Below are 19370 nucleotides of genomic sequence, written 5' to 3' on the forward strand. Positions count from 1 at the left end.
TCACATAACTTTTTCAGTATTGCAAATTGCATCAAAAACGCGAAATGCAAGAAACTTGCAGTCATTTTGCAAGCAAAATCCCAGCAGTGAGCCGTCAATTATTCATGTCGATTTATTGGGATTGACACTTGCAATAAGTTAATATAAATATTTTACAGCTCGCTGCTAGCATTTTAGTTGTAAACTGTTTGCAAGATTTTTGCATTTCGCGTTTTTGATGCAATTTGCAATAATTTCGACGTAAAAATTGTTTTGATTGTAGGGTGCGCAACTAGAGCGTATGTGAAAATAAATCGAGTTATCGTGTATTGTAATGAAAAATGCGCTCGGTTCGAACTCTGAACAAAGTGTCACTCATACATTCAAATATTAAAAATACATCGACATTTACGCAAAAACATACTTTTATAGAACGAGCGTTTTATTTTCAGTGTAGCTGCATCACTGATGATGACTGCACGGCTGCATGGGCATCCATGCACTTTGCTGTCAACTATTTTTTAACGGGGCGTCAAATTCAAACCGACCGCCTTTCGAACAGTTTCAGTTCAGCGACTCCATGTTCCATCACAGATCGTTCGTTTTTTCCTTTGCATTTTCGCTGTTTGTTAGAAGTTTGCTTTGCCAGCCGCCGTTGATATTCGTTCGATCGGGAAAAGTTTTTCTGATTATTGTTCATTGCTGTTAAAAGTGAAATATTTGTGCGATAGAATATCCAATATTGATGGTTTATGTTAGTGAATCGGAATTGATTGCATAGCGTGACCGGTGCAATATCGCATTTCTCGGCATCTTTCATGGTGCTTATGCGTTAACGAATTTTCCTTTGCTCAGTAGTTTTAATCCCTGGTTGGGGTAAAAAATAAACCTCGCGATGGACGATCTAATGTCCAAATTTGATGAGCTGATTCTGCATGCATTAACAGCGGAATCGCGCTTGGAGGAAAAATTCAAGGTAAGGTCAAACTTTTGTTAACTGACAACTTTTGTATGCTTGTGCTGTACACAATAAAGTTCCGGGTGCAATTTTGGCGGAACAAATTATTTTCGAAATCAAATCGTCCAGTTTTTTTTTGTGAATAATTTTAACGAAAGTGTTTCAAAATTTCAGAAAAGCACTCAGAACGTCGACGAATTTGTTGCCCAATGTATTTCCACCGGAACTCCGGTGCAAAATAAGAAACGACCTAAGCGACTGGATTCGATTAACGATGGTGCTCAGGGTGACCGGGAACACGAAACCTCAAGCGCGTCGAACAGCTCGACAGCCTCTCGTTCTCTTCGGAAAAACAGCGTAAACAATGTTTCACAACAACAGTCACAAAAGCAACCAGAAGTCTCCGACTCTCTGGAACACAGTCATACGCGGCCAGCTCGTACTGCTCGTATCAAAGCCGCACAGCATCTGAAAGAACCCACGCTGAATGAAAAAATGCGGCAACCTAGCGTAACCATCAAGAAGGAACGCATTTCGGAAGAGGTTCGCAAAAACCGGGTGGAACCGATGGAAGTGGACACGGAAAACGATGGCAATGCTCTTAATGGAGTAGCTCCTCTAGAAAAAATACAAGAAAATGATAAACGCAAATCAAACGACGAAGGTTTCGGTAGTAACAACGAAAAGGATAAGGATGCCGAGGAGGCTCCACCGTCAAGAGAAGTGTCTATCATGGTTATTCCGCAGCCAATTCCGAAGGTAGAAGTGCTATCGGATGATGAGGCTAGTGAAAAGATGCCTCCTCCGGCAATGCCACCACCGAAGGCTAGAACACGTACGAAAAAAGCGGACAAATCAAAGAGTAAAGCTTCGCACGCTTTTCCAGTTCCTATCAAAAAAGAGAAGGATCTGGATGAACTGTCGTCTTCATCGGCTGTGTCCTCTGCCGAATCCAGCCTATCGAACTCTTCGGTTAAAACCTCGGAACGGATTCGCAAGAAGAAGGCGTCCACTCAGATGGTAGAAGAAAAAGTGCATATCAAAACTGAAAAATTATCCGGAGAACGATTTAAAAAATCCAGCAAATCTAAAGTGGCAGAAAAGCCGGCCACCAACAACACAAGCCCGGCTGCGTCGGAAAAGTCTGTCTACGAAGATGCCATCGATAGTGACTCAATCATGCGGCCACTGGTGGTATCTGTAGGAAAAGTCAATGTTGGGCCGGAACCAGAGAAAAATCAAACTTTTGCCATGGAGAAAAACGGAACTTTTTCGGTACCGGCCTCAAACGGAACGTTTGTGGTTCCATCTCCAAATGGCGGCACTGCTAACGGTACTTTCCAGGTTAAATCTCCGGAAAATGGAGCGAATGCCACGTTTGACATTCGCCAATTGCCGGTGGCTGGAGATGGTACTTTCGTAATGGAAAACAAATCCGCTGACAAACAGCCGCAAGCCCCGGTAAACTCTAGCATCATGACCGAGGACAATTCACACTTGGAAGACCCCAGTCCGGAACCGGAACCGAAGCCCAAATCAAAACCATCGGTTCCGAAAAAACCACCAACCGTTGCAAAACCCAATCAGAAGAAAAACCACGCCCTATTCAGTATGCAAAGTCCAATCAAGACTCGAATAGAGGCCTTTGAAAAAGCGGCCATCTGCTCTCCAATGCACACTCGCACGGGAAAAGTAACAACCCCATTGCAAACGGTCAGACTGCCGACCAAAACTTCCACCACTCCATTGGCATCTCAACGTTTTCCGTCGTCCGCAAAAGTCGGCCCCATTCAAACGACACCGACCGCTCAAAGCACACTTTCCCAGCTGGGCAAAGGTATGTCATCGTCGGCCTCAAAGTTGGCTCACTTGCAGAAAAAACCAACCCTAGCATCGGCCACGCTCACCAAATCGCACAGCCTTTCACGGGAACCCAGCGTCGAACGGTTGGGCACCCTATCGGGTGCCTCTTCCAGTTCCTCGTTAGCCCTGCTGGACGAGAAGAAGAAAATGCGCGAGGAAAAGCAACGTCTCGCGCACCAGCAGCGCGAACAGTTGGAGAAGGAAAAGCGCGAGCACGCCGAACGGCTGATGCGCGAAAAGGACGAGAAAATGCGCAAACTGGTGCAGGAGAAGGAGGACAAACTGCGCGCGAAACAGGTGCAGAAAGCGAAGAAGATGGAAGAGTTCGAGAAGCGGCGGCACCTGGAGGAGCTGAACCAGCGGCAGCTGGCGGAGCAGAAGCGCGAGGAACTGGCCCGGCTGGAGCAGATGCAGAGGTAAGTGGAGGATAGTATTTTAAACTGTTAACATTTTTTAAACTTTGTTTACTATACTGGGTAGCACTTTGTGAAAACGGATCTGGAATTGTAACATTAGAAATCAAATATTTTAAACACAAATAACTTTTTTAACGGATCAAACTATTGATCTATTGTGTTTATTTGAGCTATAAATCAGTTAAAGGAGATAACAAATCCTAGTATCCGAGATTCTATTTCGTGAAATGAAAAAATTGTTACAGAGAATGCAAAGCGCCGAACCATTCGGTGGCTTTAAATTTAGTTGCGTCAAAATAATGTAATAATTTGAGCATTGACACGTTTTATCTTTAACCCAACAAAAAAAATTGTCACCGTTTTTACACGGAGCAATGCGAATTAGAAATTCGATAAACAGTAAAAATAGCAGCAGTCCTAGTTTACTTCTTTATGGCATATCAAAGAGGCTTTGAATAACATTCTGACTTGATCTTTATGCTTAACCTGTACAACATAGAAAACATTTGTTAGATTCCAGGTCAAACTGGTGATTTGGTGGAGATTTGAGTGAAACCCTGTGAGGTGATTTGAGTGACCCGCGGGCTTATTGTAGGAATAGTAGAGGGCATAGTTTTATTTTTTTAATAAATGAAGGTGAGCCCTGTTATGCCTCGTGATGCCTTGTGCCCGCGATCAATTCTACAGTATTGCGTAGCTCGAGAGAGTTTTTTCTGTCATCATATTTGCTCGGTTTTCACTAAGGTTGGGTACCCATTCTCCACCGAAATTGCTCGTATCCCGGCTGCACAGTGGTCCAAAAGGCCGAAAAGTGGAACTTTTTTCCTAGTGTTTTTTGCTTTCATTTGATTATTTATGGTCTTCAGCACTTTTGTTCGTATGAATATCCTCCTTAATATAAAACTGTCAAAAGTTCGTCATCGCTTACTACAATGAAAATAAAAAAATCACTTTTTTGTGTTAGGAAATATAGACATAGTTTCTTCGGGAAAGTTGTAAATATTGTAAAAACAAGCAGCTTTGCTGAAGAAATAAAATTTCTATCTTTATCGAGTGCTGAACTATAAGGCATATTCTTTAAAACTTCTTTAAAAATTGATTTTTCATCCTTAACTTTTGTTAGTTGCATTTTACAAGAATACAATGTGCTAGGCAATTATCGAAGCTTTCAAAATACAAGTTTTTGCAAAAGACCGCAAATCTCTTGGATCTTTACTTGCTAAGTTATCGCTTTTGGCTTGTGAAGTTAAGGAAAAATAAAGCTTAAATAAGCGATAACTTTGTAAGAAAAGGTCCTAGAGATTTGCAAAAACAAGTGTTTTAAGTCTTTCAATAATCACCTACAACCATATACTCTTGTAAAATGCAACCAACATACGCTAAATATCAAAAACTTATTTTTAAAGAATTTCCAAAGAAAATGTTCTACAACTCTGCACTCGATAGAGATAGAAATGTCATTTCTTTACCAAAATTGTTTATCTTTTTATATTCTATAACTTCGCCGAAGAAATCATGTGTCCATCTACGAACACTACGAAAAAATGGACGTGTATCGAGCCTTTCGCGAACGCAAAACACCTAAAACGTATGCTTACCGCACACTAATTTGGGTGGTTGGGCCCAAGCGGAATCCATACAAGTTTATAGTACTCGACTTAAGCTTTAAGATGAAGCGCTGATTTCATGAATCCGCTTGCCCCATTCTACCCCATGGGTTCGTGAAGCTGTGGAAATTTAAAGCTTGAATATGCGCTAACTCAGCAAGTAAAGGTCCAAGAGATTTGCGGTCTTCTGCAAAAACGTGTATTTTGAGAGCTTCGATAATTGCCTAGAACATTGTATTTTTGTAAAATGCAACTAGCAAAAGCTAAGGATGCAAACCAGTTTTTAAAGAAGTTTTAAAGAATATGGCCTATAGTTCAGCACTCGATAAAGTTAGAAATTTTATATCTTCGTCAAAGTTGCTTGTTTTTACACAAATATATAAAATGAAATATTATAAATGATAAAATGAAAACAACACACAAGGAAAAAAGTTCCACTTTTCGCCCTTTTGGACTACTGTGGGTTGGTAGCACGAGGAGGTAGGGATAGGAGTTGCTGGATAAGATGCTATAGACCAATATAGTGTCTATTTCATGCCCAGTGTGCAAGGCACGGATGTCACACATTACCAAGCCTCATTCTCGCTGGGCCTAGCAATTTATAAAATGGCCTAACATCGAATACACACTTCGGATGTGCATCTATCGCCAGCATAATCTATCGATCGTAATTTGTATTCGTAATAACCAGCTCGGTAAACTCCTATAAACTGGTTTGTTTTCACAGCCTGTGCGACGAACAAACCAACCGTTCGTTAACCATCTAAATCCAGGAAATCTTCCGAGTACTGTGCAAACGCGATTCACTCCGTGGATACAGTTTGAGCAGCTGTTATCAGAAGTTCATCATCAATAATTTTACACTCCACGTTTTAATGATGTGACAACGATAGTGCCGGCGATTTCGAGAACCAAGACTTGAGGTGAGAGTTTTGTATGCACCCGAAATTAATACAATCACATCGAATAGCCACGCCAGTGCGTCCTTTGGCCTTTCGATGAATCTTGGTACTTTGGAGGGAAGTAACCACTTTCTTCTGGGTTAACGATCGGCTTCGTTTCGCCGTCGGACTACAAATCCCGAAGAGACAGTTTGTATTCTAAACCGGAGTCAAGATGCGGAACACTGAAAGAGTGGCATTTATTCTACTCCATGTTCCACGCATTTACACAGGTGTGCGGATTCTTCACGAACGAAGAAAATATGCTAAGGCTCGGCAAATGCCTAAAAGGGAACGCTCTACGGTCGTCCAGAAGCCATCGTAACAGTCGATCGTCAGGAAGATCAGGAAAACCTGGAGACGGTGATTAACTTTGCATTGGAAGTGAGGAATGTGGCTGCTACTATCAAAACATATGGTATCGACGGCTATCTTCAATGCTTCCCTTCGATGCGTGCTAGTGAAGCCGTTGCTGTAATCACTGTGGTTAGTGTGGTTAGACTGGCCGAGGTATACGTGAAACAGTTGAAGATGCAAGCATCGTCGTGGGGGATATCGTTCAGGATCGACGATGCGGGAGTTTAAAGAAATATGGGTTTTTGAACTACCATTTCCAGTCAGTATCAAACAGTACATTGTTTATTATCAATCGAAGCGCCCGCAAAGCACAGAACGTCAAAACAGGCAAGGAGCAGTGCACTGCAAAGTTTAGCACCTTCGAAGGATTAAGTTACGACTCGAAATGGGTGATAGTGACAGAATGCTACAGAAACTATAGATTACAGAGGCGGCAAGGCACTCAAAAACCGCTAAGTTTTGAATCAAAACGGAGAGTACCATCACAAATAAAGGTAACTCTCCATTATGGTTCAAAATTTAGCGGTTTATGACTGCCTTGTCGCCTCTATAATCTACAGTCTCTGTACAGAATGCAAGCTTTGCCTGCAAGCGAAAGAAAAAGTACGGTACCACATCACAAATCAGAGCATCAAATAAAAGCATCAGAGTCGAACTGCAATATTCGCCAGTGTCAGTCAGCTGTCTTATTCCATACCATTCCAATCATGCTTTATGTGCCAAAAAATACAGTACAGACTTACGCATTCATCGATGACCAAGACTTTGCAATTTTGTTTGAGATATTATTCTCACCTACCTCGAATACTACTTGAAGCGTCCACGACGCGAAACTCGGACATGGGATCAAAAAAAAGGAAAACGAGAACCGATCGCCGATTAAATCCGCTTAGACTGGAGGGTGTACGGCAACTGCACTGGTAAGGAAGAGGCGGCAGGGTATTTAAATCACCATAGTGTCCTAACTTGTAAGTGCAACCACGACTCACGAGCATAACAAGAGACTCCACAAGGCAATTAAGTAATACTTTACACTAGATTGTCTCGGTTATTACCAGACTTTATTGGCATTACCCACTGTCTTCAGGGAAAATCGGTTCGTTTGTGATCTTCCATAGAAGTACGCGAATATCCGGCTTCCAAGCAGTAAAATAATGGCCCTCCGGCGGTGGAAATGTCTTCACAATGACAAAATAAACAGGTTTAGTAGAAGTGCTCAAGGCAGAAATGCAGAAACATAGCAAAGGTTACGTTACAAAATTGTCTTCAGCGGAACTCCTTGAATCGCATTTGAAGGTATGGTGCCTTCCCGATATTCGTCATAAAAAAAGAAAAGCTTTAAGCTTAAACGCGTTTCTAGGACTCGATCCTCAATTTATCTACAGACTTCACAGCCGGTTGTTTCCCTCAACTCAGTTTTCTTAGAAGGCCCTGATCAGCTCGCGTCATTCCTGTCTATCCTAATCGGCTTCCGAGAGTATAAAATAGCGGTATGTCGGGCCAAAAAAAATATTTCACTGATGATTCTACTGCTGACGGAGGACCAACATTGTTAGCGCTTTTTCTAGATGAAGGAAACTGAGACAGAACTTAGCGTGTGTCTCGTTCAGGTAATGATGTTCGGAGCATTGCGCAGCATATCAAAAATACTAATTCGAAGCGGTTCGAGTGAGATTATCCGGCTGATGTGGACGCCATAATCTAACGACCCTAAGTCGATGACATTTTTCCAAGGAGAAAAGTCTAGATATTGGAGCAACGTAACAGATTGTTACACCTACAAGATCGTCGCCTTTTTGTCCGGGAAACCGTCGGCCTGATGATGGTGTGCATTCCCTTAGGATTTATGTCGAATCTTGATTTTCTAGTTGTCCTATAATAGAACGATAGGAAATCGGGAGTACATCGACCGGCTGGGATGGTCCAATCCAGGATGCACAATTCGAAAAATGGTAGACGTGGCTGGCAGTTTTTCCGCACATAACATCCGTCAAGATTCTCCGATGCTATCAACCCCGTTGATCCCCCGTTGAAGCAGATGTGGAGATGCACACATTTGTCGACGTCAGTGAGAACGGTTTCGCAGCCGTCGTATATCTTAGATTGTAGCAGGGATGCGTAATTGAATGTACACTCAAGTACTTTTTTTACACGGTTAGTTTTTTCGATTATTAGGAACGGGGCAACTTGGGGTCCATTCATTTATTTCTCAATACATTTGGGAGAGGCCCGATAACCCGTCAAGTTCTTGAGGTGTGTTTTCTATTATATTCGATAAGGTCTGACCGTCAACGTTCCATTCAATTGATCGCATTTTGGTTAAGTGGCATCCTTGAAACTACGAAGATTAGCGAATGGCGCTGAGTTCCTACAAAGCAAAACACTGTCGATTATGCCAACTAGGATTTATCCGCAGATCGATTCACTGATGGACAGCTGGTGGTTGCCGTTGGAGTTTATCGATCCGATAGCTTTCCAGCTTCATCAGATATATCTCAAGAAAGCCTCCTAGGTTCTCTGATTTTTATGCTTTATTTCAACGACGTTAATCTGGTCATTAAGGGACACGACTCTCGTATGCAGATGGTCTTAAAATGTACTTCCGGATTCGCTCGACCGGCGACTGTCATTTCAAAATCAACTCGAGGCCTGTGCCACTTGGTGTAAACTGTATGATAGTGAACCCGAAGAAGTGCTCAGCAATCACATTTTCCCGTAAGAAAGATCCGATCCTGTTTCGTCATGAGCTCGAGGGCACAGAAATTGAACGTGTTTCGCATATTAAAGACTCGGGCGTTATCTTAGGTTCGCAGTTAATGTACAAGCATCATATCTCGTATGTTGTCGCTAAAGCCTCAAGGTCCTTAGGCATTATCTTTAAGATTGCGACAAATTTCTCGTGACATATACTGCCGCAAATCGCTATACTGTTCGCTTTGCGAAAACTGCCATGGAGAGACCCGTTCCGTCCTCTCAGCTATGAAAGGCGCTGTCAACGGATCGATCTAGAACCTCTCCGTGTTCGTAGGGCTAGCTCCAGAGCACTGTTTATCGCGGATAGCATATAAGAGACAAATGACTGCCCCGCGCTTCTGGGACAGGTTAACATAAATGTTCAACCACGAGCGCTGCGGAACAATGCAATGTTGAGCTTGCCACCTCGTCGCACTTACTACAGCATGAACGGCGCTGTCGGCGGTCTGCAGCGGGCCTTTAATCGAGTGTCGTCGTCATCTGCCACAACGGATACTACAGGAAAGATTTGCTTGTTTTTTTTTCGGGAGAGGTAAATCTCGAAGAAGATACAGTAACTTTAAGATCTGTTTGTATACGTTTGATAGCATTTTACTCACTTAATTCGAATTGACTATTTATATGTTAACCTGACAATCATTGCGGCTAAATCGAGCCCGTTGATTAATAATAATAATAATAATAAATAAATAAATAGTCGCTGGTTCAGACGGGTAGAATTCCTTCAACAAGGGAAACCGGAATTGCCTCTCACACCGAGCTTCGCAAAAACCACTGTTGCTGCCCACACTTGTTATTTTACGAGTCGGTAGTAAAACCAGTAATTGATACACAGTCTTTCTATAGCAAACAGCAAGCAAACAAGAATGCCGTACCTGAAACCTGAACGTATCCCGCAAAGGCTTTCTGCCGCATGCCGAGATGTGCCAGGATAAGAACGGCAATATCTTAATGGACGATCGTGAAGTGATCAGACCTTGAGAACTCTTACGGACTCTCACTAAATGCAAACAGATTTCGTTGAAGGACGGTCAGCAATGGACCAAATATGTGCGCTGTGGTATATCCTCCAAAAAGACCGTGAATACAGAGATCCCGCGCACCATTTTTTTTTTTGTTGACTTCAAAGCTGCATATGATACCATCGAACGCAAGGAGCTATAGAAAATCATAGACGAGAACGGCTCATACCATGTTCTCTTACGGCTTGTTTTAAGCAAGATGCTCTGCAGATGTTAATTATGTAGTTTACTATTATATTTACCTTGACGGTACTTTTGCTTTTGGGGTTTGACAAATTCAAGTGTAATCCAAGGTAAGTGGCACAAGACAATAGGACACCGCCTCTAGTTTCTGATAATAAGGAACAGAAGTTGGCGCTAGTGTCTCATTATGCGCCATCCTTGAAACTATCAATGTTTCCCTGTTGAATACAACAGATGTTGTTACTTTGTAACGCATATTGTACATATTGGAAACAGCCCAATTTTGCGCGACAATAAATTTACTCAGCGCAGTAACATTACTCTCTCATGCAACTCAGTTTCTTTTGTGTTTATCGCTAACCTTAACGTTTGACACCTGAACCAGTAAATAGTTGGTAAAAAATATTGTTTTACGTTCATGTTGCGAAATTTAATTTTTTCAATTTGAAATGTGAACATATTTAGCTTCCGGCTTTCGTACGGTGTCAAATCACTTTTCCGGGCTCACGGAAGAATGGTAGTAAGATGCTATGGAGAGGTATAGGAAAAGTTTGTTTTTTTATCAAATTAGGCAGAAGTCATGAAAATTAAATATAACAGAGTAACTGTACCACAAATAAAATGTGATTAGTAATTGTTTTTCAGGCAGGTAAACATAGATAAGTGAGAAATCTTGATTTTACAACGACTAGAAAAGCACTTTCTCTTGAAAAGCAACGGTTCGTATGGTGTCCTATTGCCGATTTCAATGCAACGGTAATGTACCTAACTAACTGACATGCTTAAGTTCTGCACCATTCAACAGGCTCAATGGTCTAGGGGTATGATTCTCGCTTTGGGTGCGAGAGGTCCCGGGTTCAAATCCCGGTTGAGCCCGAAATTGTTTTTTACTCCAGTTGAAAGTATCTAATTTCTGTAAATAATTTAAATCACCGAAAAAATTGTGGTGCACACCGATTAATTTGCTTTCATTTTTTTGGTTCTCCCATAGAGCTGAACGAGAACAGGAGGTACTAAAACTAAATCAGGCAAAGGAAAACTACGAGATCAAATTGCACAAGCAAATGTACCAGCAAAAGCTCCTGCAGCAGCAAAAGCTCCAACAGCAGCTGCTGTTGCAGAAACAGAAAAGCGGTCATGCTGCCGTGCCCACGGAAGCGACATCCAAAGGTACAGCCTACTTCAGCTTCGATATGATTGCAACGGACGACTCGACAGACGATGAAAGCGTTGGCACTAGCAAGAAAACCAAGCGTCCACCACTGCCCCCGTGGTCAACAAGTAAGTTTACCCCAGTTCCCAGTTACAATTCTAATTTAATGGTATTTTTTTGTTCCCTTCAACAGAGGAACACCGGACGCAACCGATGAGGATACAGTCCGAGATTCAGCTGAAGATCATCGATCAGTTCTTCTCGGTGGCTCCGATGACGCCGGATTTGCGCGAAATTTTCCCCACCATCGACGCTCGCAAGCTGAAGCGAAACTCGAGCGCGGTGTGGCGAACCCCGCCCCGCTACTCGCAGATGCCCAAATACTGATCTGAACTGCTGATTGATGATGTTTTAAACATACCGTGTTGTAGTGTTGTGTTAATCGAAATCATTCGAATCATGGCAAGTAGGTTCAAACACACCGGATTCCATGAGGTAGGTGTAACTGTTCATGCCTTTCTTGTGTGTGCCAGGAAATGTTTGTTTTTCCTTTTTTTATAATCCCATCATATGACGAAAACATGATTGAACTTGTGCGCTAAACTAAATGAACCTATCGTGCTTAAGGGAGTTAATTTTAATAATTTCAATTGTCCACATTCACTGAATACAGTTCTGCACGCCCTCGGTTGATTGCCGGCACCTCGATGTGCGAATGTGCAAATTGATTTATTTTATCTGCGTTAATCTATACTCTTATCGGCACACACCAGTAGTGAGTGTTGGAGATATATTCCCAGAATGTTAGAGGTGTATCTCCAGTGTGCAGTTTACTTTTGTTAATATATATTTCCTTGTTCGAGAAAAAAGTGGTCTTTCTGAAATAACAATCACTACTGGTTCGTACACATTAAGTATTAAACGAAAATATTCAATAAATATTTTGGTATTTTTTTAACATTTTACCTTTTGCGTTATTTGAAAGAATATCCGGATTTCAACGTAATTTTCAGATTGGTTGTGATTGACCTAATCCAACACAAATTTAACTTTCAAAAATAAACCTATGTATTTCTTCTAAATAATACAAAACTTTAGAACAGCCAAAATGAACACTTGAGATTTTTTTAAGAACCAAAACTCGTTAACTCTACACTTGCTCAGCTGCTAGTCTATACTATCACGCAACGACTATTCAGATCATCTGCATCGCCTTCAGGTATTCCTGATAGCCGGATTCGGTTTCATTACCGTAGCAGCAATTTTCCTGCCACTCTTCGCCTTCATCGCACTCGAATTGCTGATCGCTAAAACCGTACCCTCGGAAGTGAAAGCAAGCGTGCAGGAACTCACTGAGCCACTTGCAGTTCCAGCGGTTCCGCTCCGCTTTAATAGCACACAGTTTCTCCATCTGATTGCTGTTGTATTTGGCAATATACTTTAGCTTGTTCGAGGACAAATCGAACGTGGTCAGCTCGGGCATATACCAATAGCCCACATCAATTGCCGTCAGTTGATTGTTATTCAGATGCAACGTACGTAGCGAGGGTAGCCTCATCGGGAAATTCACGTAGATTTGAAAGATATTATTACCCGACAAATCGAGCTCCTCCAGTTTGTTCAACCCATCGAACTGATCCATCACCAGAAACTCAATTCCAGCCGACACCAGTCCAATGTGCTCCAAATTCCTCAACTGATTCAAATTCGCTGGAATTTCTTTCATTGTAACATTTCGAACTTCCAACCAAATCAAACGGTACTTCTTCTTCTCCCCCGGATCGATAAAGATCTTCTTCGTCTGACTGTCGTAGATTATCAGCACCGTAATGGACGGTTGAAGGTGTACCCACGGTACGAAGCCTCCCGATATCTCCAGCATTTTGGCATCCGTCATCAGCTCAAACAGCTGCGGTGAAACGGTGTAGATGTTGCTGTCCTCCAACAGGATGTACTGCTGTTTGGCAAAGTTCGCATACTCGATCGCGGTCCGATCGTCGATCTCTAACTGTCGGATACAACAGTCGAAGTGGTATCGGTTTTGTCGACATGGCAACTCCCAACAGGTCACGTTTTTACCTGTTGCTCGCGCAATCGTGATGAAAACCATCAGAAACAACCTAACAGAAACAAGTTATTCGATTAAATACTTAAACCTTTCCGCGCGGGAAACAGGAGATACTCACAAAACACACCCATCGCGAAGCATCTTCTAGCTTGTTATAATCGGATCATCTAGCTTGAACTTGAAATCTGGTTCGTTAGCCTTGAAATCGCACTGCAGTAAATAGGCCAGTGGACAATACTGTAATAACGAGCGTAATTGAGATTAGGTACTTCTCCATGCGCCGTCGGGCGATGTATGTACTGCAAGTATCCACCGTCCGATGCTGATTGATGCTGCGGTCAGCGATCTCCTATTGTGCGTCACTTTATGTACACCTAATATGATTGGTTGCTTGGCGAAATGCATCTCTTCTGCTGGTGAAAGATTAGGTGTATCTCTATGGAGCGGAATAACGTACGAAACGCGTGGTGATAAAATTAGTATCACAAAATGGATTTTCAGCTGAGAGAATTCCTAAATTAAATTTTAAGTTTGAACTTATCTTGTCTTGTAGTAATCCAATCAAAGCAAGCTCTGCTTTTTACCTCATATCAGTCGTCACTGGTTTTGAGTGAAACTTTAAAATCGTCTGTTTTTTTTCTTACTGCTAGGTAAAAGGTTAGTGCATTAAATTTACTTAAATAAAAACGAATACTAAGTGTATACACTAATGAGATTTATTGTCCCAACCTGGAGAAAATAAATAAACAATCCCAGTTGACGCGACTTTTAAAGACGCTCACAAATTTTACGGTGATTCACCTAAAAGGAAACACAAGCAAGTATGCCAAAGTTGTTATTTATTATTTTTTTAATTTCTCAATTTAAAACGATTTATTGATTAGTTCACGTGATATTTATGATAACAAATTCCATAATTCTAATGATAGGTTAGTTAGTAGTTAGTTCTTTGTAGCCCGTCTACCTGCTTTAAATGGCGATTTATTAAATCATGCTTTTGGTCTTACCACACGGCCAGATGACCAACGATATATTCGGTCGCTAGCTTTCACTCTTCAATCTCTTAGACACCGTGTACTCGCCGTCGAATTTCGCTACACCTGCACGAATTTCGCTACAACCATTCCTATCTTTGGGGGTGGCCAAGAACCGCTAGCAACGGCACTTCATTGGATAAATTCTAGGATTTGGGAGGAGGAGAAACTACCGGAGGAGTGGATGGAAGGTGTAGTCTGTCCCATCTATAAAAAGGGCAACCGGCTAGATTACTGTAATTACCGCGGCATCACGTTGGTCAACGCCGCCAAGATGCTCTCCCAGATTTTGTTGCGTCGTTTATCCCCAATAGCAAGAGAATTCGTAAGGCAGTATCAAATTTGTACTCACCGACAAATCTTACAGAAATGTGGAGAATATAACGTGCCCTCGCATTGTATTTTCGTGGATTTCAGGGCAGCATACGATACAGTTAAACGAGAACAGCTATGGCAGATAATGCACGAGTACGGGTTTCCGGACAAACTGACGCGGCTGATCGAAGCTACTCTGAAGCGAGCGATGTGCTACGTGCGCGTTTCGGGAACACTCGAGTCCTTTCGAAACGCGTGGAGGGTTGCGGCAATGGGATGGACTGTCCTGTATGTTATTCAATATCGCTATCGAAGGTGTGATCCGGCGAGTGGGCATCGAAACCAGAGGAACGATCTTCAGCAAGAGTAGCCAACTCCTTGTCTTCGCAGACGACCTCGACATCATTGCTAGAAACCGTGGGACGGCGGAGGCAATCTACGCCAGACTAAAAGCGAAGGCTAGGAGGATAGGATTACAAATCAATACGTTGAAAACCAAATATATGGTAGGAAGAGGCTCCTGAGAAAGTAACGTTTGCTCCCACGGACAGTGACTATTGACGGCGATGAACTGGAAGTGGTTGATGAGTTCCTATATTTGGGATCTCTGGTCACCGCCGACAATAATACGAGTAAGGAGATCCAACGACGCATTCAAGCTGGAAATCGAGCCTACTTTTCTCTTCGCAAGACGTTTCGATCAAGGCGCATACGCCACTGCACAAAGCTGACGATGTTCAAAACGCTAACAAACAGACCCACTGCGGCAACGCGTCAAAATAGTATGGTCATGGACGCTAAAGGAAGCTGATCGGCGAGTGCTTGGGGTTTTTGAGCGTAAAATTCTGCGATCTATACTTGGTGGCAAAATGGAAAATGGAGTGTGGCACAGACGCATGAATCACGAGCTGTACCAAGTATACAAATATGCTGATATAGTGAAGGTAGTGCAATGTGGCAGACTGCGGTGGGCTGGACACGTGGCCAGAATGCCCGATGAAAGAGTAGCCAAAACTATTTTCAGCAGAGAACCAGGAAGAGGCCGTAGACTCCGAGGCAGACCCCGCACCCGGTGGGTGTGTGCCGTCAAAGACGATGCACGTTCAGCTGATGTTCGTGGGGATTGGAGAACGGCAGCCCAGGACCGACGGTACTGGAGGACCATAATTCGTTCGGCGCAGGATCGGTAACGGACCGTTGCCACTAAACGACAACGCACGAAGGATGGAATCCTCGTTCGTCTCCGACCGTACGAGTGCATTGGTATGAGTGCAATCTCGCTAACCTGCCGATTGGCGCCATACATGCATTGTATATATGAGACAAAGTTAATTTATTCAGTTGTATCCGATAACAACTAAGGTATGCTCACAACAGACTGCCATACGCGTGCCCCACAGATAGGGTAGACGAACCTGTTGAACTATCAAGGTAGCTATGCGCATGCGCGATTGTGTCGTTTGAAACCAAAACCTTGATAAACAAATGCACAGGTCGGGCGCGAAGAGTTCTTTCGTCCCTTTATTGGTAGAGAAAGCTTTCATCCTACCACAAATGTCAATGGTCTGAGGCTAATCAACTTCGCTGCAGCCAGAGGAATGGCTATCTGTAGTATCTATTTTGCAGGATGGAACATTCGGAAGGACACCCTAATGGAAAGGTCTGCGCTCAGATCGCCCACGTTCTGGTTAATGCCCGGCACAGTTCCGATGTCGCAGACGTGCGATCCACGAAAACCCGAATCTTTAATTCAAACGTTAAATCCGTAATGCTGTATGCCTGCGAAACGTGGTGCGTCTCAGCGGAGAAAACGCAAAAACTGCAGGTATTCATTAACCGGTGCCTGCGATACATTATTCGTGCCTGGTGGCCTGATAATTGGATATCCAATGAGGAACTCCATCGTCGGTGTCATCAACGGCCGATAGCCACAGAAATTCGTGAATGTAGGTGGAAGTGGATCGGCACACCTTGAGGAAAGGAGCGAACGAGGTTTGCAGAGAAGCACTCGACTGGAATCCACAAGGACAGCGTAGAAGAGGCAGACCCAGAGGCTCATGGTGACGGAGCTTAGCCAACGGCATCCGGGCTGTAGACGAGAACCTGTCCTGGCGACAGGTAAAAGCCATGGCGGGTAACCGTCAGTAGTGGAGATCTCTGATTTCATCCCTTTGTTCTACCGGACCGCCGGACATGGACACATAAGTAAGTAAGTAAGACGTGCGATCCATTCAGGGACCAAACGTCGACTTGGACCACTATCTAGTAGTAAGCTAGATCCGCGCCCGGTTGTCCAGCATACTCAAATCGAAGCCAATGAGGAAGATACAACTGAACATTCAGCGGTTATCAGCGGAAGCAGTTGCTATAGAGTACTCTCGGAAGACTGATGAGCGGATTGGTGAACAACTTTGAGAGATCCTGAGCGATCAGTTTGGGCACATCCACGATGCGATCAGTACTACAGCGTAAGAAGTGTGGGGTATTACTACTGCAGCCACTTCCATTGAGTGGTTTGACGCAGAGTGCCAATGAGTGAGTGATGAGAATAATCAAGCCAAAAGTCACATATTGGCTACAACTGTGAAACGCCACATCAGAGAGACATACCGAGATGCTAGAGCTGCCGAAAAGCCAGCACTGGAATCGCGTTCTTACGGAATGTGCGATACGAGAAGCTTTAACGATCAACGGGATCAGGAACCGGACCATGCCAATATCTGTTACGTGCAACTACAAGGAGGGGAACCTGATTCCTGTAAGATCGGAGGTGGCTAGACGTTGGAAACACCATTGTGATGCATTGTCGAATGGTGAACAAGATGGAGCGGTTAACAGAAATAGGATAACGATTGAGGACGATGGACAACCACCAATTTTGGATGACGAACTTTTGAAAGTTGGGAGCAAACGGCTGTATTGTGCAATTCGGAACTACGAGAAACTACGGAACTACGAGGAGGCTAGAGAGGAACTACGTACGGACTGGTTGGAAGGTCTCATATGCCCTATTTACGAAAAGAGCTATCGACTCGAATGCAGCAGTTACCGAGGCATTACTCTCCTCCATTATACATACAAAATTCTCTTTCGCATCTTGTTTCTCAGGCTGAGGCCGTTGCAGGAAACCTTTGCTGGCGAATACCAGTGCGGTTTTCGAGAAGGACTTTCCACGATGGATCAAATGCTCACGTTGCGACAAATCCACGATAAATTCCGGGAATTCAGCTTACAAACTCAGCATTTATTTATAGACTTCAAGGCGGCGTACGGATTCAGTTAAACGAAATGAGCTGTGGCGGATTATGCTTGAACATGGTTTTCCAACAAAATTGATTAGGCTGATACGTATTAAGGAGCGAACGAAATCTGCAGAGAAGCACTCGACTGGAATCCGCAACGAGAGTGTAGAAGAGGCAGACCCGGAGGTTCATTTCGACGCAGCTTAGCCAACGACATCCGGGCTGTAGACGAGTTCCTCTCCTGGCGACAGGTAAAAACCATGACGGGTAACCGTCGGCAGTGGAGGTATCTTATTTCATCCTTTTGTTCTGCCGAACCAGCGGACATGGACGCATAAGTAAGATGTTAATTTGACATTCGAGAAGGAACAAAACAACAGACTTCTGGGTATGAAATGGGAAAGGCAACTAGGAAGAAGCATCCAACATAGCTCTAGCCATCCCAAGTTCGAACTTAGCGCCTCTACTTGGCCATACCTGGAAATACTCCAATTTGTGTAATTGAGTAGCCAAGTCAGGAGGTGCGGGATCGTGTGGTTTCCAGTTCCTGATCTTATAACACTGTAGTTTTCGGCAACCGTTGAATCGGTTGAGGTTGAATCACACAACAATTTTTAAGTAATATTTTTTTGAAACGATGATTCTACAATTGATGAAGGGACGGTAAGGGAAAGTAATGAAGAAGGATTTTTTCCGGGAATGCCTTCTTCTTCATGACTTTCCCTTACCGTCCCTTCATCAATTGTAGAATCATCGTTTCAAAAAAATATTAATATATGCCTGACCGCATTTCAAGGTCATGACTAAAGTCACGAGTTTGGTCAATTTTTAAGTGTTATATTATTTAAACTAATATTTTTGTAGCTTGTTTCTTTAATTTATTTTCAGAGAGCGAAATAAGGCGTTATGTCATATCCATGGCCAAATTCACCCTGGCATCTGGCCTAAATGCTATTAGTTCATCTCGAGGGCCCAGAGCAGCACTTAACCATATTATTGCAAAGATACTCCCAAGTCTCAACAACTGTAATCAAATCATTATCTATATATGGGAAGCGTTTGGTACGGGAGGTTAAAACGATATGTGCAGGCAACAGTCACGCAGAGTATACAAAGAATTTTCAATCGGGATGGCGGCGATAATAAAAAGAAGTGTAAAAAGCAGCTTGATACGTCCTGTTCCTAGGGTATAACAGTTTAACTACTTGAGAAGGAATGCTTTTAAATCAAAAATCTTTAATTTTCATCAACAGTGCATCGCGAGTTTCCGCTAGTCACTTCTTCAACCTGCCGTGGCGCTGCAAACTTCAACATATCTGACAGCTTCACAGGCAGAGGCAAGTACAGCATCAGCGCACATAGAAAATGTACTTGTTATGCAGCCCGTACAGCAGCAGTGCATAGTTTGGAATGTCAACATAATAGTAGCGTATGTAGGTATTTAGTTGCATCGCGTTTTCGAGTGATTTTGTAACACC

At 43.1% G+C, this 19370-nt stretch overlaps 2 protein-coding genes and 1 non-coding gene across 3 annotated transcripts; 2 read left to right on the top strand and 1 right to left on the bottom strand.

Annotated features, from left to right (window-relative positions):
* Nucleotides 1–825: 825 nt before the first annotated feature.
* On the top strand, nt 826–11655 carry LOC128737711 (inner centromere protein). The gene is made up of 4 exons (XM_053832406.1): nt 826–955; nt 1112–3216; nt 11072–11361; nt 11427–11655. The coding sequence occupies exons 1-4, from the start codon at nt 875–877 to the stop codon at nt 11618–11620; spliced, it is 2670 nt and encodes an 889-aa protein (XP_053688381.1). The 5' UTR covers nt 826–874; the 3' UTR covers nt 11621–11655.
* Nucleotides 10885–10956, top strand: Trnap-ugg (transfer RNA proline (anticodon UGG)). The gene has a single exon. It is a non-coding gene; the product is annotated as a tRNA-Pro (tRNA).
* A 773-nt stretch (nt 11656–12428) lies between the features above and the next one.
* On the bottom strand, nt 12429–13442 carry LOC128735234 (platelet glycoprotein V-like). The gene is made up of 2 exons (XM_053829729.1): nt 13420–13442; nt 12429–13353 (listed from the first exon to the last, which is right to left on the bottom strand). The coding sequence occupies exons 1-2, from the start codon at nt 13440–13442 to the stop codon at nt 12429–12431; spliced, it is 948 nt and encodes a 315-aa protein (XP_053685704.1).
* Nucleotides 13443–19370: the final 5928 nt, after the last annotated feature.

Source organism: Sabethes cyaneus, chromosome 2 (genome assembly GCF_943734655.1).
Source record: "Sabethes cyaneus chromosome 2, idSabCyanKW18_F2, whole genome shotgun sequence".
In the NCBI taxonomy this organism is placed as follows: Eukaryota; Metazoa; Arthropoda; class Insecta; order Diptera; family Culicidae; genus Sabethes; species Sabethes cyaneus.

Coding starts and splice junctions, on each gene's coding strand:
- LOC128737711 (XM_053832406.1), top strand. CDS start 875: ATGGACGATCTAATGTCCAAATTTGATGAGCTGATTCTGCATGCATTA. Junction 3,217..11,071: donor CGGCTGGAGCAGATGCAGAG/GTAAGTGGAGGA, acceptor GTTCTCCCATAG/AGCTGAACGAGAACAGGAGG. Junction 11,362..11,426: donor ACTGCCCCCGTGGTCAACAA/GTAAGTTTACCC, acceptor TCCCTTCAACAG/AGGAACACCGGACGCAACCG.
- LOC128735234 (XM_053829729.1), bottom strand. CDS start 13,442: ATGCTTCGCGATGGGTGTGTTTT. Junction 13,354..13,419: donor CTTCGCGATGGGTGTGTTTT/GTGAGTATCTCC, acceptor TGTTTCTGTTAG/GTTGTTTCTGATGGTTTTCA.